At 39.1% G+C, this 23,980-nt stretch overlaps 3 protein-coding genes across 3 annotated transcripts; 1 reads left to right on the top strand and 2 right to left on the bottom strand.

Moving 5' to 3' along the window:
* Positions 1-2,026: 2,026 nt before the first annotated feature.
* rbsn (rabenosyn, RAB effector) lies at positions 2,027-7,793 on the top strand. The gene is made up of 12 exons (XM_074681365.1): positions 2,027-2,152; positions 2,854-3,140; positions 3,575-3,709; positions 3,829-3,929; positions 4,010-4,055; positions 4,158-4,319; positions 4,404-4,669; positions 4,780-4,850; positions 4,949-5,035; positions 5,124-5,226; positions 5,365-5,469; positions 5,569-7,793. Exons 2-12 carry the CDS (start codon positions 2,978-2,980, stop codon positions 6,664-6,666), a joined length of 2,337 nt encoding a protein of 778 aa, XP_074537466.1. The 5' UTR covers positions 2,027-2,152; positions 2,854-2,977; the 3' UTR covers positions 6,667-7,793.
* A 49-nt stretch (positions 7,794-7,842) lies between these two features.
* On the bottom strand, positions 7,843-11,228 carry mrps25 (mitochondrial ribosomal protein S25). The gene is made up of 4 exons (XM_074681366.1): positions 11,011-11,228; positions 10,743-10,849; positions 10,571-10,658; positions 7,843-9,373 (listed from the first exon to the last, which is right to left on the bottom strand). Exons 1-4 carry the CDS (start codon positions 11,142-11,144, stop codon positions 9,181-9,183), a joined length of 522 nt encoding a protein of 173 aa, XP_074537467.1. The 5' UTR covers positions 11,145-11,228; the 3' UTR covers positions 7,843-9,180.
* A 407-nt stretch (positions 11,229-11,635) lies between these two features.
* nr2c2 (nuclear receptor subfamily 2, group C, member 2) lies at positions 11,636-22,152 on the bottom strand. Its single transcript, XM_074682163.1, has 15 exons — positions 21,959-22,152; positions 20,716-20,800; positions 20,367-20,462; positions 19,951-20,151; positions 19,727-19,832; positions 18,103-18,282; positions 17,666-17,822; positions 17,460-17,550; positions 17,113-17,258; positions 16,530-16,707; positions 15,585-15,706; positions 15,276-15,415; positions 14,287-14,424; positions 14,060-14,165; positions 11,636-13,914 (listed from the first exon to the last, which is right to left on the bottom strand). The coding sequence occupies exons 2-15, from the start codon at positions 20,773-20,775 to the stop codon at positions 13,740-13,742; spliced, it is 1,896 nt and encodes a 631-aa protein (XP_074538264.1). The 5' UTR covers positions 20,776-20,800; positions 21,959-22,152; the 3' UTR covers positions 11,636-13,739.
* Positions 22,153-23,980: the final 1,828 nt, after the last annotated feature.

Raw genomic sequence — 23,980 nt, 5'->3', positions numbered from 1 at the left:
TTAGAGACAGAAGCTTATTGGAGACCCTGCCTGAACACACACACTCATCTTCTACCTGCTGCATTCATGCACACTGTAGGCTTTAAAGGATGGAAATACCTGTGTGCAGCATCTAACATAAAGGATGAACCACTTCAGATGAATTATGAATAATCATAGAATAATAAAGAAAAATTAACTCCGCTTTTAATTGCATGCTAATCAACACACTTCAATCTGATCTCATATTTCTTTTTTGAACAGCTACAATGGAGAGAATTTTTCACTTGATGAGATATATGTCCACACTGTGGCTGTGACTTTAAGTAGTTTACTCCTGCAGTGTGATATGTTTTCCCCTTTTTTAGCAGATGCATGGAAAGGTAAATGCTTAAACCAGTTCATACAATGAATGCAAAGAATGAGAAAAATCAGAAAATCATTTCAAAAAAACAAAAAATTAAGTACTTCCCTTGTTTGATACAGTACAACCAAGGTCCTGATTTCTAGCTAAGAACCTGAGACGTACTTTCAAATCATACTATGTTTCCCATGACAAGGTGGTCAAACTGGGTTTTGCCCTATTCAGGTAGTATTATATACATCCTAGGCTTTGCAGACGAGGGCTTTAATTGATATTGCAAGTACCCAGAAAGTAGGTGTACACAGCACACTTCACATACTTTCTTAATTGGTTTTCACTTTGCTGAAACTAAACAAGATTTAACTTTTATGTAACCAGATAGATAACCCATTAAGATCAGGATATCTTTCAAAAGGATGATCAGGCCAATAAAACACATTTTCTGTAATAAAATCCCAACTTATCCCAAGTTTAGAGGCCAACTTGGCAATATGTGGTTTAAAAGACAGACTGCACTCAAGTATAAATTCCAAGTTCTTGTAGCTTAAAATTGATGGGACATTTGCTTTTTGTCCACTTGAATGTAAAAACCACATTAGCTTTACTTTATCAGTGTTAATGTCCAATCTTTGTTCCCTAAAACAAGACTGGATGCCACTGAAAGTTGACTACGGAATCTCAAAGCTTGTGCAACAGATGCTGAACAACCATAGATGATAGTGTCATCGGCACAAGATTGATACGTGGTATCCCACAAATTTTCACCTAAGTTGTTTAAATACATGGATAATGAAATGGGACCTGGTAGAGAACCTTGGGGCACCCCTACAAAAGTTCTAAAAAGGAAGAAGTGGAGCGTACCACCTGCATGCACTGAGTTCTGTCTGACAAACAGTTGTTAAACCAGGAAGCTTCTTGCTTTAATAAACCAACTTGATGGAGGGTTTTGATCAACAAGGCATGATCAATTTTATCAAAGGCCTTTGATAAATTGGTATAGCTACAGCTACCATAAAAGCCATAGGGTAACACAATCAGACTCTCACAATTTGAGGTCAAACTGTATATTGATAAAGAGTATATTGTCAATAAACAATAAAATGAAATAAAACAAAATACAAGGAGCCAGGGGCTCCTTACTTTCAAACTAGCCATGTACTTACATAATTAAAATGCCCTTTTCATGTCCTAAAACTTGCAGAACTAACATGTCAATAAAACAATAAATTAATTATGTGATTTACAGGAAGACAAACTAGAAGAGACATGAATCAATATCATTTGTGTGCCATATAAATACATTCTACATTATACTTATATATATATATTTTTTTTTTCAATCCTATGAGCCCCATTGATTACATTTCACGTGGACAGTATATACGTGTGTACCATAAAAAATGCTTATTTAAATAGAAAAAAGATACACTTCAACATTATTTTCATTTTAAAAAATAAAGGGAAAATGGGCAGATAATTGTGAGCACAAAGTGAATGCAGGACGTTTTTATACTGTTTGACACGAAGTACTATGCAAGTTTCACGGGTTTTAGAGAAAGTTAAGTATGCACAATGTTTAAAGAAAAAATAATTCTGAGATTAAAACGACATCAAATTACGAATTTACTTGTGTAGTGTAGTTTCCCGTCATGAATGTTGAGGGCGATTGTGTTCCGTGTGGTTTGTCCCTCTTCCCGTCCCATACAGACTGGATGCTAATCACATGACCAGGCAGGGCTGCTGCTGGTGTTGTCGAGCTGTCAAAAAGAAGCTCAATTGTAAACCACACATTTTTTGATGAATCATTATGTAAGTGTTAAAGAATTTATGTATTAATCATTTAGCTTGTGTTTGTTTCTGTGCTGTTTTGGGTTATTTTACTGGTGTTTTGGTGCGGATGGTTGGAGAAGCGATTGCTAAACAAGCGAGACCTGCTGTTAGCATCGTTAGCAAACGTTTCAGTCAGTTTAGTAAAACAGCGGCTTACATTAGCCAAACAGTTAAGGAGATAGCTGTAGCCGTTAGATAGTTAGATATATACTGTGATTGTATTTAAAGGAAAATCGTGCGCTTTTGTGTCAAAAAAAGTGGATACTTCTCATCCTGCTTGGTTTGAATTGAACTGACTGGGTGGGTTAAATGACGCTATAGTTGCTGATCGTCTAAGCAAACTTCATCTGTTGATAGATCTGCAGCGTTAACTTTGCTGTTCAGTTTAGCACACAGAACATTTTAGCATTTAATAACTGTAAACAATGTTTTATTTCAAATGCCTGTTATTATTTCAGTCTGCTGTAACGTTAGCTTGTTAGCCACACTTCCATCTAGCACTTGCAGTTTTGACTTTAGTGTTGGCTGAAGGTTTGAATACTGACTCGTGGATGTTATTTAAATAACCAGTAGTTACCTACATATTAACACAATGATTAACAGTTATGTAGACAGAGAAATTGCACGTCACCGTTTCGTTACAACAGTGCATCCTCAATCAGCTCTTCCTTGCTCCACAGCGTCCAAAGGCTGTCTGGCAAGATGGAACTAATATGCGGTGAGGTGCACAACCCATGACATGTGCACCTCAGAAGGAATCTCTCGCCTCGCATCTCCTCTCCAGCAACACAGCTGACTGCTGTCATGGCCTCAAGTTACCCTTCCCCATTTGAGGGCACTGGAGAAGTAAAGGAAGGTTTTCTTTGCCCTCTGTGCCTGAAGGACCTTCAATCTTTCTACCAACTCCAAGACCACTATGAGGAGGAGCACTCTGGGGATGACCGTCATGTGAGGGGACAGCTCAAAAGTGAGTATTGTGGATCTGAAGTTAACTTCAACCACAAAAAAACATAAATACAATGGTTTGATGCAGTTGAAGCCTTGTGGATGTGCTAAAAGGTTTTGTAAGAGGTTAAGTTAAATTGCATTTAAGGACACTGCAGTGGTTGAGGTGTGGAAAACTCAGCAGGAAGAACTGTCAACTTTTTCTGATGCAACTGTGCAAAGAGGCAGTGAATCCTAGAATAGTTTTGAAACTTGGAGACCATTTTTTAGTTGAAGTTGTTTTGCTCTGGAATATGTGTTTGTTAAGACTGATGACACAACTTGACGTAAAATGAGTGGTTATTTTTTCAGGAAAGGGTGAGCTGCACAACTCGCATTATCTTGTGTTTCTTTAAAATCTTTCATGAATTTTCTACAAAAACATTAAAGCTGTGACCTAATTCTGTTTGTGCAAAGGTTTGGTTCAAAAGGCAAAGAAAGCCAAGGACAAGCTGCTGAAGAGGGATGGAGAAGACAGACCGGATACAGGCAGTTATGAGTCTTTCTATTATGGGGGCGTGGACCCCTACATGTGGGAGCCCCAAGAACTGGGTGAGACTGCATAAAGACAAATTAGATAGAAGTAAAATTCCACTTCTTTTGCTTTGGAGTCACTCTGCAGTATTTGAGTTTATAAGATTTAGTTTTTGTCTTTTTTTTTGCATTTTCAGGAGCAACCAGGAGTCATGTGGATTTCTTTAAAAAACACCGGGCAGCCAGGATAGATCACTATGTCATTGAAGTCAATAAGCTCATCATTAGACTGGAAAAGGTTGGGTTAAAAAAAAGCATCATTGTCTTTTTAAATTGCACTTAAGATGAGCCTTAATGTGAACTTAACTTGTATTTCAGCTCACATCATTCGACAGGATCAACTCAGATACAGCAAAAATCAGAGGTTCGTCCATGTGTGTGAGATACTTCACAGCTGATGTCTTTCTTTATGTAAATGTGATGTGGATAAGATAATAACTTATTGAATCTTACTGGTCCTTTGCAGCCATTGAAAAGTCAGTGGTGTCATGGGTGAATGACTCAGATGTCCCATTCTGTCCTGACTGCGGAAACAAGTTTAACATCCGGAACAGGCGACACCACTGTCGTCTCTGTGGGTCCATCATGTGCAGGAAGTGCATGGAGTTTGTCCCTTTGCCTTTGGCTCGTACGTATGCACAACATTTCATAAATGAAGTCAAGCCATCTTTCTGTGCAGTAAAGAATAGTTAACCCACGTGTCTGTTCACAGAAAAGCTGATTAGTGGAACGAGAGAAGCTCTAAGCACTGGAAGCCCTGGTCACTCCCAGTCTCCTCCAGCAGTTGTTGGCAGTGGCGGTGGTGGGATGGGCTCAAGAAGAGGCAGCATCAGCAGCCTGAGCAGTGTCACCTCCATGCTGGAGGAGAAGGATGATGAGAAGATTCGCTGCTGTCACCACTGTATGGACACACTTCTAAAGAGGCAGCAGAAGTTGGAAGAGAAAGATCGGGTGCCTGATGTTGTGAAGCTTTACGAGGTTTGTACATCAAACTATCTGAACGTTATATAGTGGGTAGTTTATAGTATTATATTCTTCAGTAAATCAGTGTTTGACATTGTGTTTTTAAATCCTCCTCTTCCTGTTAGAGGCTAAGGATGTGCATGGAGAAGGTGGATGAAAAGGCTCCAGAGTACATCAGAATGGCTGAGTCTCTCAAGTAACTTATTTAAATGAAATGAATTATCTTTGATATAAAAATTTTTTTTAGATATTTAGATTCTTGATTCTTGCTGTCTTGGATGTCTGCTCTCACAGTGCCGGAGAAACCACGTACAACCTTGACACAGCCAGTGGACTGAGACTGGAAGTACAGAAATACTACGAACTCATTGATGCCCTGAGGTACACCATGACTGCTCTAAAACGGAACAGAAGTCTTGTGTTTTTTTTTTCCAAGATAAAACTGAGTTCTTTGTCGTTTCTTTGTCAGTAAGAAGATTTTAACGTTGAATGCAAAAGATGATCCACCACCGCATCCAAAAGCCCTCCAGCTGCAGAGAATGATTCGCTATTCTGCCACACTGTTCGTCCAGGTGAGAAAAACACCTTCCATCTCTGAAACTGGAATAAATATTTTCCATATTAGGCTACACAGTCTTTTTTCCAGGCAGTAATTTTTTAAGCCTTTTTTTTTGGCCCTTCACCCATTTCTTGTGTCCTGGTTGTTTTAGGAGAAGCTGTTAGGTTTGATGTCTTTACCCACTAAGGACAAATATGAAGAACTGAAAGAGAAGAGGAAACAAGAACAAGACAAGAGGCTCCAACAAGAAAGACTTGTGAGAATTGACATCCTGATTTTAACTGATGTTTTCATGGATGTAGCAGGTTTCTAAGTGTTTAAGTGTTGACACTTGTTGTGTTTTACTGCTAATCAGGCAGCCCAGGAGGCCCAGAAGAAGAGGCAGGAGTCTGAGCGCTACCGTCCATCTCCAAACACAAATGGAGAAATCCCGCAGGCCCCGAGAGCACCACGCATGACAAAAGCTGGGGGCTGGCTTCCATCCTCAGGTTCTGCACATACACGCACAGAGCTGGAGGACCCCCTCCTGCAGCAGATTGAGAACATCCAGTCATTCCTGCGTCAGGCTCGAGAGGCCAAGAGGACAGACGAGGTGGCCATGTTGGAGGAGAACTTGCGTCAGCTGCAGGATGAGTACGACCAGCAGCAGACCAGCCTGGCCATCACGCTCTCCCAGAAGCTGGCTGAAGAGGAGAGCTTACAGCAGGGGGAGTTCCAACGGCTAGAAGCAAGGGAAAGGGAGGAGAGGGAACAATGGGGCCCCACCGTGGGCTCCACAAAGCCCTCTACCTGGGAAAGGTCTCTGGATATCAGTCCAGTAGGTGACTTCCAAGAAGAAGACACTCCAGCAGAGGAGTTGACTCCTAAAGCTGAGAGAAGTCCATCCTCTTTCAGAGCATTCCCTGCTCTCACAAGTCAGGAGGAGTCACCTCCCAGGCTGAGGAGCTTAGGGGGGCACGTAACTCCACCTGGTGGTGAAGGACAGAACAGCTCATCCCTGAACCCTTTCGACGAGGAGGACTCCACTCCCATTGAGGAAGATCCATCCAACCCCTTCTTTGAGGACATTAAGAGGGAGCACAAAGAGGAAGCAAACGGAAAGAAAGAGTACAACCCGTTTGATGACGAAGAAGAGGTAGAGGAGGATAAACAGGGTGATGCTGCTCCTAGCAACCCCTTTGAAGAGGATGATACTGACGCAGGAAACCCTTTCCTGGATGCGTCCGGGGGTTCTCCAGAAGTCTCAACCAACCCTTTCGACGGGGACGAGGATGACGAAGTTTTGCCTGACGTGGACGTGATAGAGGAGGAGCTGCTGCTGCAGCAGATTGACAACATTAGGGCTTACATTTTTGATGCCAAGCTCAGTGGTCGATTGGATGAAGTGGAGCTTCTGTCAGAGAACCTCAGAGAGCTACAGCGCACCTTACAGGAACAGAAGAAAAAGCACTGACACCTTTCTGAGAATCCAGCCCCCCCACCATAAAAACCTACTACTTACCAAGTCCTGTGAGAACAGCTCAGTTTCACGACTAATGAGCCCACTGACTAAAGTTTGGGTGAGGTCTCCTGAATCACACAGCAATTAATTCAGCCCCCAAATAAATATTTTACAGCTTGATATCCTGGAGTGACCTTTAATTTCAGGGTAAAAAAAAAAATCTTGCTTAACCACTTATTCTGTACAGGACTGCAGAGGGCTGGTACATTTCCCAGCATGCACAATTTTGAACACTGCAAATGAAAACCAGTTTGTACTGAGCAGGCATGATGCCAAATTTATTAACCCTTTTAGAAAAATGATGAGGGAACTGTGCCACGTTAAAAGTTTTTTATGGAACAGCCAGATTGTTGTTGGTCTTCAGGAAGTCAGGGCGTGTAATTTAGACAAAATGTAAATATGGCTGATGTAACACAAATAGGAGTTATGAAGCTATTGCTGCACATTTCTTAATCCATGTATGAAAATGAATGTTTCTAGGTAGTTTTTTGTCACAGATTTAAGTAAAGGGTGCTTCACACATTTATAACATTAATTTGTTAAAGGATCAAATCAGCACAGCAGAATCAGAGTTGGTCCGCGATATTTCAGGTGATGTCTTCATTCTCCCATCAGTAAACAGATTATTGACAGGTGTATCGGAGATGGAGAGGATTACCCTGCTAACCCCTGATGTATCCAACTGAAGATTTTATTTCCTTACTTTTAATCGTCAGCCTGACTCAATATACTACACAACCGTTCAACAACCATGTTCACTATAGACCTGCACACAGGCTTTGGAAAGTGTAATGTGTCGTGGTTTACTTCTGATTCTACGTGTACTGTAAGTAATCGTGTTGTTTTGACACTAACGGCACTCAAACACAACAACCATCTCATCATTTACAGGAACAACGGAAGTTTAAATTTTATGTCCATATTTGGGTTTTTGAAAACAACTGAGCATCATGTTCGTAATTAGCTTTAACCATGGATTCAAACAGGTGACTTCTTTAAGGCTTGTGTCTGTTGAGTTATTGATGTAGTAGAGAGATTAAAGGCACATTACAGTGCTTTCAGCCATCCTTGTTGATCTTGTAATGTCACCTTCATTCATGAACTTATCACAAAAAAACTAAAAATTCTGTACGAGTGAACTGGAGCAGGATAGCCTCTGTGTTCTTGTGCACGATTTAGATCAAAATCTTCAAGTCATTCAAACTATTTCAGTCGCTTCATCTTATTTTTGTGCATCCTGTCTGTGTCATGTTAGCACGGTTGTACTTGCGAGGTATTCATGATGCCGCAGTAAGCCAAGCAAACAAAACATTTTCCATGCCCTGCTGTGCTGTGAAGCCCTGACAGGCTGTGATCTTATTGTTAACAGTGGCACTACTGACCCAACAGAGCACTTGTGTTGCATGATTCATGTGTCCGTATTGAAGCGCTGTCTTTATTTTGAGCAGGTGAACTGTTGTAACCGTCTGCTTTCTTCTTGTCACATCTAGATAAAATCTGACAGCACTTGTTCCATGCTGTCAAATGAGATCTGTATGTAAAGCATGTTGTCTGTTCAGTAGTTTCACTTCAGAAATCATCCACCCAGGACTCACCATCAACTCAACACTATTTGTCATGGCACACTGATGGCAAACTAAAATCAATGACCAAGACACCCAAACTTGCTGAAATCCTGTGTTTCATATTTGTGAAGATCAACTAAGGTCAAAGCAAAATCTAAGTCATATAGTTTTTCGTCAGATTTCTTAACACTAAATAAATGCCAGCAAGTATTATTACTAACAATGCTGCTAAGTTCTGTCATGAATTTATCAAAGTTCTCTCCAGATGTTTTAAAAAGTCAACTTTTCTTTTCAGAAACTTAAACAGTGTTTTGTGAAGTCTTTTGATCTTTGCAGTGCTTGTCTTTAAATTCCACCTCCAACTTTAAGCAAAACATGTGAAGCTGTAAATGATTTAAGTTGTCGAAATTACTTGAGTGTTAGCAGTTGATTTTAGCCAGTAACACTGATGCAGGTAATATAATTGCAAAACTAAAAATATGACTCACATCCATCATTTTATTAATGTCATCTCTGAACAATAAAAATATGTCTCTGAAAATGTTTGTGTGGCTTTTTTTCTGTTTATCAGTGAGATCTGTATCCAGTCACTCCAAGCTAGATCCAGTGAAGAATATCTCAGGGTTCACTCACAGTGCTTGGTTTCTTCAACCATGTCAGATAAATAAGATTACGTTATCCTAATCTAGACTAAGGAATCCATCGTGTAGAAAAGATTTTGCTGTGCCATGGCCTGCAGCATCTGACACCCACTTACAGAGCACATTCAGGAACACATGTGCACAAAATATGCAATGTTTTTAGTTCCTTTATGTAATCATACAAAATACAAAGTAACATTAAAATGTCCCAGTAAAGTCCAGTTTGTGTACAATATTCACACCTTCTCCTCCTCAGCCTCTCACTCCTGCGCTGCTGCTGCCAGCTGGGCCTTGTATTTTCCCGTCATCTCTTTTGGTAGCGCCGTGGTGCCAGGACACGGCACTTGGCCCTCCACTTCACATATACACTCTCTCAGACAGTACTTCTTTGGCCCAAAGTTGGCTGGGTTTGAGGCCTGCATCCTGGCTTGAGCCTCGGCTTGTAACAACTCTCTGTCAAAAGAAAGAAAGAACATTAATACAGACATGCATCTTCTGATCCCTGCAATAAAACATAGTTTTTATCTGCGTAACGTCACTGGAAAAGCCCTGACAAAGCTTCAAATACCATATTCCTTTTAGCTGATCCTGTGTTGTGCATGCTAGCTTATTTCAGTCCATGTTGTTAGGTTCTTGTTCTACCTGGGTTCTCTTCTCCTGCTGATGGGTTTTAATGTATTTACCTTTGAGGTACATTTTGAGGTTGTTCCCCTTATTTAGAATTGCACTGTATAATTGCTGACTTAATTTATTCAATAGTAGTTCTGTTGTTGTGCATCTGTACATCAAAACTACAAAGATGCTATATCAATAAATTCATAATTATTTTAATCATCATTATCACAATGTCAAATAAATTTTAATGCCTATTGTTTTCATAGGAAATTTGAGCTGTCCCAGTAATATTTCATAATAATATAAAGTGGAGATCTTCAATCCCCAAAATCTTGGAACAAAATCTCAGCCGTAGTGCAGCATTTCATGGTCCAGACTGGTAAGACACAGTTATACAGTATCATTTGCACTAGTTCTAAATATTTTCAGATAAAGCTTAACGATGCCTTACACAGGTTTCTCTTCCAATCTGAATCACTGCATCACTGATTCATGACTGCATATGGTGACACTCATGAGATTTATCCTGTTCTTTACCTTTTAGGCATGTTTTTCAGTTAATCAGATATCTTGATGTATTATTTTTGATTATCGTGCAATTTATCCATCATCATGGAATCCCTGTATTGCAATAACACATCATTATCATTGGTCATTTAGGAGCACCAAGCTACTGTTGCCTAACACCCTCAGGATCCATGTGTAACATGTTAAAAATTATATCTATGTGTTTCACTGTTAAAAGTTCTTTTCCTTTGTGTTTGGTTTGCCTCTTTACCTTCCCCTTATTTTATGAGAGGAAGGTATTGGTTGTTTAAAGCTTAATCATAACCCATTCTTAGGCTTTGTCTTTCTGTTTAATAGAATAAAATGATGCCCAGGGCAAGATCCTGGTGTTTGTTATCTTTGGTGACACATAAATAAAACAACGCAGAGTCCCACCGGTTGCAAGTGTCCTTGTAACAGACAATAGTGATGTGGCCTTTGTGAAACACAAATCACACTTAATTTTCAAGACATGGAAGAATTTCTTACTCTGATTTGCCCAGAATCTTCTTCACATGTTGTGCAATTTGCTTGTGGTCCTTTCCTTCAACATCCACCAGAACTCGCTGCCCATCATCTGTAACAGAACAGGAAATCAGCTGTTAGCATGTTGCTGTATAAATAAAAGTTCTGGGAGGAAAAAAAGCAAGCAACTACACACCCAGGTAGAACTTCAGGAACGGTGATGGTGTCATATTTTTGAACATCATGATTTGGACCCAAGGGTTTTTGTACTGAATCTGAGGAATATTGAAGAAAACGAACTTCCTGCACAGCAAAGGAAGAAATAAACAAAACACGAAACACAATGAATAACACTTCTTCCATTCATTACATGTACTACAACTAGCATAAAATCAATGATGCAGAACCTGACACCGTTTTTGAACATCTCAACATAATGTGAGCTAGCTGCTCTTAGCTCTGACCTTGCTCCGTCGCTGAGCTCTCCATGCGTGTTGTAGTTGACAGTCATGATCTTCACTCTGTTTTTCAAGATTATATCACCCTTCTGGAGGTATTCAATCGTCCTCCTTATCGGAAACCTTCCTTTCATAGGCATTTTGAGTCCTTTTGAGAGCTACACTCTAACGCATGAACTACACAAGTACACAGCGGCGCTTTTTGATGACGTCAACCGCATGGCGTGGGAGGTGTTTCTTTCCTCAATTTTTTCGCTATATATATATATATATATATATATATATATATATATATATATATATATATATATATATATATATATATATATTGGCTGTTTCCATAACATTATTCTTCTTCTATATTTTCAAAATAAACTTTCATTCATTCATTTATTCATTTATTCATTTATATGTATATATATGTGTGTGTGTGTGTGTGTGTGTGTGTGTGTGTGCTTGAATAAGATTTGATAAATTGGGACATAAATTTGTGCAATAAAATTCAAGGCTTCAGGTGTGATAATTTTGTTATATGTGGCAGTCAGACATTGGCCATAGTTAACAGAAACACCCCAAACACCCCATCTTCCCAGCAATTCCAAACACAGACATTTTCATATTTCACTATTAACTGTTTATTTCTTTTATGATGTGCGGCTTCAGAGAAGCCAGCTTTAAAGAGTGGAATGCTGATACAGAAGCTCAGTCGTTAATACATTTGTTTAATGTCTTTATCAGTTTGAGGTAGAAATGTAGGGTTGTGACAACCTTGAGCAGAGCTTGACTATTGTTTGAATGTTGTTGAATGTTGGAAGGCCCTATACATGCATGAACCGAAGATTGAAGCACATTAACATAGTACATATTTTAAAAAAAAATACTAAATCCACAAAGCGGAGATTTGATCCAACATCCTCTTATCAGGAGCCGCTCATGTTACATATTTTAGAGCCACAATGATAAAAAAAAATCATACAGCATTTAATAAAATGCACATAAGCAACTTCTTCATGCACTGCAATGCACAACAAAATGATAAAAATGCTCTTTAAGGACAGACAGCCACAAGTATATAAAACCTTTAAAAACACTCATGCACTCATTTTTATGAAATTACATGAACAAAGGCCATTTTGAGAGAGGGCCTGTACAAACAGTCTCTGTGGGTTTTAAACCCAAAAACAACAATAAACACGATTTAACTTGACACGAGCCTTGCTTACTTCTTTACATCCCCTCATCATTCATGTTGCTAATGCTCATTTAAACTGTTACACATGTAAGCAAGTCGATGCACATCTTCATACAGTCTCCATGGCATCTATGACACCCAAGGCCAGCTTCCAGGTTTTCTTTTTTTTAATTAGGGAAACCTGCCCAAAAGTACTTTAAGTACACTTAGTATGCAAAAAAGCAAATTTGTCCACAACAAAGTAAAGTTATTTGAAAAAAAAAAAAAAAAAAAAGGTTACAGTCAGCATGAATACAGTGGAATGCCACATAAGCTGACTGATGAGCACTGAGCAATGTGCAATAATACAAACACAAGTACAAAAAAGTAGCATAGCTACACATAAGTAACATTTTGAGACTAAAATCTTTAAGATTATCTAGTTCCTTAAAGGAAATAATTGCCATTGATGAATACACACAAAAAAGAAGAGCAAAACATTCATGACAGAAAATGGGACAGACGAAATAACAGAGTTGATTGTCATAAAGAGAAAAGGGATGAGGTGATTGCACAGGTTATTTTAGCAACATATTCATGATAGCTTAGGTATAAAGGTACCTCAACATAACACTCTTAAACTCACAAACCTCTGGGATGTCTTTCAATAAAAACAGTATTCTAACTGCTTTATTGGATGATAAGACCTTTTAAAATGTGAATCTAAAGATGAATTTAAAGAAAAAAAAATACATCAGGAGTTCATCTTGCTCTTATGGGCTCAGAGTAAAGCTGCACTAATGTTGCCTTGTATGAAAATGGAATGGGTTAATTAACGGAGGTTTTAGCTCTTGAGTATATATGTTTATATATATCTAGCTGTCATCTTTAATTTATTCAAATTCTGTGGATTTATAACTTAACTTTTTAGAAACTTGGATGCTCAAATTCATTCATTCATTGAAAAAAGAGAACGTTATGACCGAGCATATTTCAACTGCATTCTCATTGAAATATGGCTTACACATATTAACTGATGTTTTCTGAAGCAAACTTTGAAAGTATGCACTTAATGTAAACGTTATGTTGTATTTCTTTTTTCAAAAAGCTCATTACTTAAATAATCTGACAGACAAAATAAACCTTAAGGCTATGACAAAGTAAAGTGATCTGCAAGGCTTCTTTCATAAAATAATATGTGTGGTGTGTTTAAAGGAACAATAAAGGAGATGAGTTCAGCTGCAGCTGCAGAGGATTCCTTTTTAGCTCAGTCGAGAATGACTGTGTTTAGGCCAGAAAACTCAAGATAACCAAACTGCCTGAGCTTCAGAAAACATTCCAAGTGTCATTCTGGCTTTCAAGTGCCAGATTTCTTTACATCTACTAAGGATTCCTGAATGACTTTGCACCATACATCACTGGATAACAAAGGGTCCCCCTTTTAGGGTTTCAGACCCAGGTTCATCAGTTAACCCCATGGGAGACAGATGGCGTACCTGAAGTGGAGACTCGCTGACCATTGATTTGAAAGCACTAGGTGCTGGAGTGTTTGAGTGACCGGCTGTCAGTCTGTTGGGTCAGAGTCTTGGCTGTTGTACTCAGCTGTCTCCATCTTGAGGATGTAGGGAATGATGCTGTCAATGGAGACGTTACCAATTAAGCCTGTAAAGAAGAGCTCCTCTGTGATGCTGGAGTTCATGAGACGAAGTGCTGGGAGACGAGTCAGGATGCGGGTCAGCCTGAGGAAACAAATTCACATGAATCAGATTCTAACTGCATGCACAATTTAGGCAATTTACAATTTCTGTCTTAGATTTACAACTGAATGACCTCACAACAATAGTAGCTGATGTCAAGCTCTTTAAATTGAAGGTGTGTGTTTACCTGTAAGTGTCTTCTGGGTAAGTTTTTTGCACGTAGTCCTGCAGCTCCATTAAAGCTTTCTCCTGGAACTTCTCAATCTGCCCACTGCTGTCCACACCTGGATGATCTGACAAGTCAAAAACAATACAAAATGGTCTATTTGTTTCTCACACTAACTTGTTAAATGATTTTATTCACGGATCAAAGGTGTCACTTATATTAGTAGTAATACAAATCCAACTTCTCACCAGGGCTGAATAACACGATAGCTTTCAGGTAGGCGTATTCATAGCTGTCGGTGTCCAGCCTCGTCATGCTGTTACAGAACTCCTGGAACTTCCAAATATGCTCCATCACCTGCTTCACCCTCTCACTGGAAAGCTTATCTGAGAAAGATGACAAGGCTTTGTTTCATCGAGACTTATTATTCATAATATTTTGTTATCTCCTTGTAAAACAACAAAACATTTTATATTGGGAGTAAGCCAGAAATTACTTTCTGTCAGTCAGCACAAAAGTCAACAGTTCACATTCATGTGACACCTTTGCAGCTCTTAAAAGTCACGCTGGAATGTAAAGTAGTATAGAATACCTTCCAATATCTTATAATATTACACATTATTATCCTTTATCTATGACTTGACACAAAGAAATGAAAGAACAAAGCATTTTTAGTCCTCTCCAAGTTTCTTTTGTTATAAAAGATTTTATGTGTGTTCCGTACTGAGTGATGCTGGTGACGTTTTGTTAAATATTTTTAGAATAATTGACGTAAACTAGCATTCCAATCTAGTTACATGCCATGTTCAGGATTGATGTATGTTTATCTGGCAGATAGAAGGTTAGCTTCTGTCTCCAGCTCGTGTCTGAGGTCTCTTTGACCCTGAGTAAACTTCCACCCAGTCTCCTAGCTCCATGCTCTGATTCAACAGTCACACACTTTGATAGCACATCTCTCTGAAAACTGACACCAGCTGTGGGTTGAGACAGTTGTGTCAGGCATACTTTTTGGCCAATTACTCTCGGGTGTTTAGTTAAACTCAACCTCTGGTAGACGTAGCAATGATTGTTATTAAATTGTATTGCTCTCAGATATCGAGGCTCATTCTTTTGGGACTGGCGCTGTAAACCTTACCTGTGACCAGAACAAATGCTAAACTGAGAAATGGATCCTCTTCTTGTGATCTTTGGGAGCTGTTCGACTAAAAAACTGGGTACATTTTATTACAGTACATACCGTCCTGGATGCTGCTCTGCAGGTGGTTGACGATGGCAGTGAGGATAGTTGACAGGTTCATCACATGAGAGCACTGAGCCAGACCCAGAGTGAAGAGCTCATTCCAGCAGGCTCGCACCAGGCTGGTGTGTGCTTCTTGACTGACCAAGACAAAGAACAAAAAATAAAAAGGGAGCACATGGAGAGAAAAATCATCTGTAAACGGGCGGTTGGAGACAACCCTTACAAAAACTTAAAGTTTTGATGCATGGCTCATTTTTTTAAGACATTTTTTAATGTTAAGCCGTCTTATATCAAACGCAACCTCACCCAAGTGCTGAGAAGGCAGGGATGGAACGAGCCCAGTGCATGGACAGAAAGAGAAGTCTGGAAGCTGACTCACAAATGTAGTGCACGTTCAGATACTCAGGCATCGGGCTGGGCATGGTCAACTACACAGAGACAGACAGGCAGTGAAGAAGAAAAGGGGGAGGAAATACATGAAAACTGCGCTGAGGTAAGGTTTATATCAGTACAGTTGCATAGCACTAGGGTTTGAAATGTGACATCAGGCAAACATAGTAGCCGGCTATATGTAGTGCTATCGGCAGCCCGGTGCTCCGACGTATATGTAGGCTAACGTGACATCAAGTAAACATTGTCAGTTTGTATATTTAGTGCAGCTGGCAGCCTGGTGCTCTAAGATATGTCTGTAATGTGTAACGTTAGTAAATCCTGGTTAGCTATGTCCTTTCAGTCATCTACCAAGTATAGCTAACGTAACCTCACTCTTCATTTTATTGATAGACTCTCAAGTTTGAACAGACCACTGCAGAATAACTGCTGCATGTGGGTTGGAATGGACATTATCACAAACAGTTTAGCCATTGTTTCAGCCTTTGGCTTGGGCTGTGTCACTCTCCTGTTCAGCTTTCTTTCGCTCTTCTGTCCTTTTTCTAACTGATAATAAGGCTCCTGTGTCCACTATTACAACAAAATTAAATCACAGAGAAAAACACAGATCTCTCTTCTCACTACTAAACTTGTGTTACCAAATCAATCAGGTCTTACTCGACCAGATCAGGAAGCTAAGAAGTAGCACTTTGAAATAATCTGTAACCTGTAATATTGGTTCTGATAATCTCATATTAAAGTGTGGATTACACTCAGGCATATATCTAGAAGGGAGACTTTTGCAGGATCTTAGAAACTCCTCACAGCTCCGTTAAAGGAAATATAAATGACAAAAACAAAGAGCTGTTTGATCAAAAGCACCTTAAAGCCGACATGGCTGTCTGTGAGCAGTGGGCCTTCCACCTCGATAATGGGCGTCTCCTGGTCTCGACCAATCAGCTGAATGGTTGTTCCGCTAACACAATGTGACTTATCTGCCAGTCTCTGTTCAACGTCATCTTCAGGTGGGCTGAAAACTTTGGCCAGGGTGTCAAAGGCACTGTGGACATCACACAAACTTATAAATGACCTGATTTTTATACACTTAAGAAAAGAAATGTGAACTTAAAGATAAGATAAAAACAAATGAGAGAGCTCAGTTCTTCTCTGTAGTCCTCTCATGCTCTGATGAGTCCTCTTTCTCTCTGTTCAGAATAAAGCTGCTCTAGTACAATATCTGCTTCTGTGTTGTTGACAGTGAATGTTTCTTATTGCAGTGATGTAGATGTATGACAACATTTGATTGCAAAGGGGATAGGTTACGTCAAAATGATGACTAACCACTCTGACTCTGAAAAGGAGAAACCCTTATCCACCTGGTACCTGAAACCTGCTCTCATTACAGTGAGATATCGCGTCCTGTAAATAGCACAACAAACACTCTCCTCTAGCAACGCTGACTGACCGTGTTATCTCACTGGCAGATTGCTCCTCCTGTTGGCTGCCAGAGGTATCACCATTGTTTAGGTTCTCTTTCAATGAGTCGCTCAGGTTTGCCAGAGATGTGACCACATTGGCAAGTGTCCCCAGGTCCCCCTGTCCAGACTCCATCTGAAAACAAAATACAGAATGCATACCATCTCAAATATGGCACCACTGACACACAATGCGTGATATAAACCTGAAGGAAATGTGCTGCTTTTACTTTGTTAAGTTTGGAAATATTAGTTTGAATTATAACAAAGTAACACAGGCAGAAGGAAAAACAACAGGCAGATGTGATATTTGTTGTGACCACATTAACAGCTGTACCTTTGAGTCAGCAGCCAGCAATAGAGTTCCATCACTCTGAATGATTGGCTGCTGGATATTTACCAGCATCCCCTGGTCCAGCAGGCTGGATCTGCACGAGAGAACAAGCATAACAAACATTATCACAGAAGGTAGAAAAAACAGGTGAAAGAATAAAGAGCAGAGCCAGAGAATCAGGTCAACTTGTAGATCTGCACCCCACTGACCTGGATCCATCAGTCTCTGTATCAGAGATAAAGGTTGGCGTGGCGATGAGTGGACTGTTAAGATCCTTGCGGATGTAGATCTTTTGGGTGGAGGCTGCACAGTTGGCATGCTTCTCTCTGGGCAACACATCGATTGGCTTCCTCTCACTCTGAACAGCTGAGGTTAAAACAGCCACAGAAACTGTTACACAACTACAAAAATCACATTGTAAGAAAAAGTGACTGAAAGACTTGAACTTAAAACACTGCTTAGGGGATTCTGAAGTGTTTTTTACACTGAACTACTTCAAGCAGAAAGAAAAAAAGACTGACAGCTTCAACAGTTAAATATTAAGATATTGAGAGGGAGCTTAAAGAATTTAGTTTTTTAAACTTTCAGCACTTTCAGCAGATGAAACCTGACCTGCTTCTGAGTGTCACTGTTGATGCAAACTCACACTCAGTCTTCATTCCCATCTCAAGGCATTTCCTCAGCCGGCAGAACTGGCAACGGTTGCGATGATGCTTGTTGATGACACAGTCTTGTTTACTGCGGCAGCTGTACGTCAGGTTCTTCCTCACGCTTCGCTTGAAGAAGCCTTTACAGCCCTCACAACTGACCGCTCCATAGTGACGACCTGAGCAAGAAAAGCCGCCAAAGTGTCAAGATAGTTGAGAGTCACTGAGATTTGGTGCATGATACATGTGCAGTAAAATCGTATTGTCAGATTGAAATCACTGTACACCATTACCAACAGTCGGAAATCACAAGTTCTTTAGTTGATCTTAGACAGATACCAACATTGGAAAAATCTGATTTTGCATTTAAATGGCAGTGTTGTTTATCGGAGGGTGCAGCACTCAGTATGCCAATTTAATATCATAACTAATGATTTACAAAGCTTCACTTGACTCATTCTTCTAAACCAAGGGTCTGCAACCTGTGGCTCTGGGGCCTCATGCAGCTCTTTGACTCCTTTGCAGTGGCTCCTGGTAGCTTTAAAAATATTATTAAAATAAAGGGCTTTTAATATTTTAATGATAACGACACAGATACTTAGTAAAATCACAATATAAAATTTGGACTAAAAATGCATCACCTCTTGAAAAAAAGCTTTATTTTTTATTTTTTTTTATTTCAATTTTTGACATTTTTGCAAATTAAGAAAAAGAATTCCCAATTTTTTTAAAAGATTTTGCAAATTTTTTAATTGTTTGTATAAATCCCTCTTTTTTGCAATTTAGAAAGTTTTTACAATTTTTGGAAATTTAGCAAAATTTTGAAATTTCATTATTTAGTTTTTTTTTTGCAAGTTCATGACATTTCACATTTGCACATTTTTTCAATTCATTTTTTATCTTGCAAATTTTTGATCTTTTTTTCAATTACCAAATTTTGCAAAATGTATAAAATCTATGACACTAAAAAATTCTTTTTTAAAATTTGCAAATTTATTAAAAAATAAATTAAATAAATTAATGAAAATAAAAAACTAAGAAATCACATGTACAAATTTATAAACACTATAACTTCTCGTTTGGATAATTATTCACCTGGTTATACACTTTTTTTGTCTTAATGTAAAGACAAAGTAGATTTTGCGGCTCCCAAATGACTGTCATCCAGGTGAGCCGAGGCAAAACGGCTCTTTTGAAAGTAAAGGTTGCAGACCCCTGTTCTAAACTTTATCCCTCATAGCAATAATACAAATTACGACAGCCACTAGAGGATACAGAGGCAAAGAAGGATGAAAAGAACATTATGTTAGGACAGTAAACAAAAATATCTGAGTCAGTATTTTCAAACTAGACATTTAAAGACAACATTTCTTCTGTTGACTTCAGGTTATTAAAACTTGTAAGATGATAAATAAAGAAGACAAGAATTGTGTTCCTCTGACATTCTGCAGCAAGATGCTGGAAGGAGGGAGTTTTGCCTGGGACTACAGACAGTCAGCAGGTTTCAAGATTGACTTTTTTAAAATAAGATTACCTTTGTGTCCTTAAACAAACCCTGAAATAAATCTGTCAGTTATCATTTTTTTTAAATGATTGATTCCTAGTAAACATAAACGACAGTACCTGAAGCCTTGTCCCCACACACCAAACAGTACTCTACAGGCTGTGCCCGGCCCAGGTCTCCTGCCTGCCCTAACAACCGCTCCATTGACACCGGATCTGTGACAATCTGAAAACCAAAGTCAAACACAGGTCATCTTTCTTGAATATTATAACACAATGTAAATAAATATCAAAGACATTGAAAAAACTGTCACTCAGAGGGTCACACTGTGGGTGAAGTGTACCTGTATTCTTCCTGGCATCAGGCTGTCTGCAGTAGTGAAGATGAGCTGCTTGGCATTGTGGCTTTCCGGTGAGGCCAAGATAACCTTGCCTGCCCCTGAGCTGTCAGCTGCAGTCAGAATGAACTGTTGTTTCGGAGCACTAGAGGGTTTGATCGCTGTCACTATCTGGATCTTCTGACCTGTCTGCTGGTCAGTTACAATCTGAGGGTGTTAGAGATGGGGGAAGGTGACAGAACAAAGAGGGAGGTGTAAATGACAACTCAGTGACAGGATTAAAGTAAGAAAAAGGAAAAAAGATTTCAGCGACAATGGTGGTGGGAGACATGAGTCACATGTTGTAAGAACAATTGGTCCAACTTTGACTGGCAGGAAGAATTATCACATTCTCTAGAGACAATAGTTCTGAGAGCAATCACCTGTATTCGCTGTGGTGTTGTGGTATGCTCAGTGGAAATGATCTGAAAGCGCTGAGGTGACTCACTCATCATTGAATCCGAAGGAGAGCATGGCCCCTATAATTATAAACACATTTTGATTACAATTAATACATTTGTGTAAGGTAAAGAAGTGCTTGCTCAGTCTCCCCCTGTGCCTTGAAGAGGTCTGTCTCTATGGAAACAGAACAAGAGAGCTGATCATACAGCCATGAAAGAAAGTGGCAAGGACAGTACACTTAAAATGAGAAAAGCCTTTATATGCATTAACTGGAAGAAGTCAGACAGGCTGAAAACAGAGCATCATGGAAGTCTCCCTCTGCCCACTCACCTCTGCCTCAAGCTCAGAGTCCACTTTCGGTTGAGGGGGTAGATTTGGGTTGGTCGTCATGATGGTGTGAGGTCATTAGTGAGGTCTGTAAAGAATGATGCCACAGACATTAATCACCCACAAGTGCTGGGAGCCTTACCACAGCTGGTTAGTTAGTTAGTTCAAGTATTATGTTGAGGATTTTTTGGGGGGTGATTAGTCTGATTTCTGTGACTTTATTGCTGAATACAGTAGCTTTCTCGTTGCAGTTCTTTTTCCCTTTTCATTCCTTGTTGAGAGGACATATCATGAGCCAAGCTTCTCCAGAAAAAAAGGCACAAAAACAACAATAACAAAAAAAAAACAAAAGAAAAAGTGTACAACAGGTATGTCCTACTACAGAAAATCACCACTATTTGTTGTGAATATCTCAACAGTAGCCTCTCTTACAACTATCTCATACTGTTTTGTATTTGTTTACATGAAACAAAAAACAGATTCAGAGAGAAACTTGACTGTTTCAACTTCTGTCTTTCTTGTTTTGCATTAAAAAAACGTATTGATAGCAGAACAGTGAACTGATTTATGAGCCTGCAGTGGCTGCACACTGACCAAAGGGAGGAGCAGGCTGCTTCACATTGTTGAACGATTGGTCGAACAGCATGCCCATCATTACATCCTCACCCAGACGCATCACAACATAGAACAAAATGGAGAACCTGGCACCCAGCCAAAGACACTACTGACAATCTTTATGATAAATAAATATATGAACAGTAAACATATTTAACACAGCATTGTCAGGATATGTGTTTGAAATTATGTGAATTATAAAAGCACGGCGTTTTACTGTCATGTTAAATTCAACCCGCAGCTGTCACCGGGATGGCAAAGGTAAAAGGGTCGAGTTCATCTGCAGCAGTTAGCTTTCCTGAACACAAGTAACCACAACAAGAGCTGCTGCAAGAGCTGACTGTGCCCGCATCAATCATTTGGATTGGTTATGGGAGCATACAAGGACTGTTTAAAGTCCACAACAGAGTCGCATGTTAATAATTAATTTGACAGTCTATTTAACTGACAGCAGAGCATTGAAGCGCGCTGCTTTCAGCTTCTTCCCCGGCTCCCTGGTGCCAGAATCGGTCTGGAAGGAAGCACCGCATCGGCAGGCTAACAAGCTAGCCTGAAGATTAGCTAGGCTGTTTTATCGTCCGGTGTCTTCAGTTGAGCTTTCAACGGTTTTCAAACCGACACTGAGACTTACCTTCGAGAGGCGGCGGTCACGGATTTAAAGCTCTCTGCTTTTTTATAAAATGTTTGTTTTGGTTTTCTTCTGATAAAGGTCATAGTTCGTGACCCCGCACCACCAGCGCGTTGATGATGGTTGAGTTTTTTTTCCTTCTTCCTCTCGCGCTCACACACGTCCCCGCGCGCCTCCAATAACCCCCACCACCCCTGGCGCGAGCCAGACAGGACTGACGTCATTCTGTCTGACTGTCTAGGGATGTGCTGTGCAGATATTTGTCGTAAAATAATAAAAAAGCATTGAGAAAAAAAGTCGACTGGATAATTTAACAATTATTACATTATACTTCTTTCTAATGAAAAAATGGCAAAGTACATGGACTAACTTATACAAAGACATCAAATTGTTTCACTACTGTTGTGTGTCGCAGCCATCAAACGGAACCTTTTAATATATATATTTTTAGTTGATTTAATGCTTAAATTACTTTAAAACAAATAGCTGGAGAACAGTGTTTGTTGTTTGTTTTTTGCTGTATCAAACATCCACATTGCTATATAAAAATGAGACATCTTGGTTTTCTGGCTGCCTTCTGAAATCCAACATTTTTAGAAATACATTAGAATTGAATGTTCAGTGCAATTTATTGTTGGGTTAAATGACTCACACTTTGACCGAATTGTATTTTGGTATTTCATTTTAAACAGAACTTACTGGGACATTGTGGCATATGTTACGTGACCCCTAACATTACATTTTACTTAAAAAAAAAAGGGATTTAAATGCTTAAAAAAAAGTCTAAATCTTTGGAGAACAACTTCACATATCATCTGTGAGTTTTCCCCCAATATCAATGAATCAAAAATGTCAACAGTCCTTTCTTGAAAACAAAAACTTTGTCGAGGAGGGACATAAGAAAATGGAGACCTGCTTTAAAATGTGCTTAATAATATTTTTTTTAAAAAAAGGTTTCAAGAATAAGAAAAAAACCCATAATATTCATCATCTGAAATTTGACAAAAAAAATTGCCTTCAATGGACCACATGTTTTTATCAGCCTAACGTATGAGCCTTAAGTTTTTGTTGTTGGGGTGGGAAGGTTATGAGAAGGGCACCTTTTCTGTCTGCATGCTTGACCACAAGGTAAGATATTTTTTGGTCAGAAATCATTTCTTCCACATCTGCCCTTAAAAAACACCAAGAAACAGAGATCCATTATTTTGCCCACAGGGGACACCGAAAGATGCACAAACCTGAACTCACGTTTGCTTTATCTTCAAATGCAACTCTTAAGTCTACTTTTAAGGTATCACTTTTGTCTGTGTTTCCGCAGTGATTGTAAACTTGGAATCCTCACAAAAATCAAATCTAAAATGTCAGATAGCCTGACTTGTACATTTCATTTTACCTTTTGTGTTCAGATCACAATAACTGTTATCTCAGAGTATATTTTATACGTACAGTCTTTTTTAAAAAAAGTTTTTTGTTGCTTTATTTCTATCTAACCATGAAGAGGCCTAACACTGAGGTGAAACTCCACTGTTTATGTAGTTTCATTCACCAGAATAAAACTTGAAAGTCTGTTTACTTATTGTTTTTACTGTGCAAAAAGTGAAAATGTAGTTAACAAATATTTCATAATAATGCTGATGTTGTAAAACATTGAAAAAAAAATGTTATTTTTCACAAAAGGGGAAAAAATGGTTGGGTTGCTGTCATAGATTTTGGGCTTCATGAACACCAAGAAAGTGAGCCTCATCATATCACAATCAACAAACATCTCAGATTTGTTTGGGCCCTTGTCAGTCAAGGGCCTAGAGAATGTCTCTCCTGCAAAAACATGCAGGAAAGCATTGATTGAAGTTACAGGTGAACCATAAACTTGACCACCAAATTAAAATATATGGGTTATTGAAGTCCTATTACCTTCCATTTAAATCATTTTTGAGAGTATAACTTTTTGAATACATACTGCCTGACTTGTTGGATCCTAAACTGTCCTGTTACCTTCAAAGATGAAAAATGTCGACACATCTTGTA

The sequence above is a fragment of the Halichoeres trimaculatus genome, unplaced genomic scaffold (assembly GCF_033239565.1).
Source record: "Halichoeres trimaculatus isolate MK-OKI-2021-1 unplaced genomic scaffold, fHalTri1.1 fHalTri1_scaffold_11, whole genome shotgun sequence".
Classification (NCBI taxonomy): domain Eukaryota; kingdom Metazoa; phylum Chordata; class Actinopteri; order Labriformes; family Labridae; genus Halichoeres; species Halichoeres trimaculatus.
This window is presented reverse-complemented; position numbering and strand designations above follow the sequence as displayed.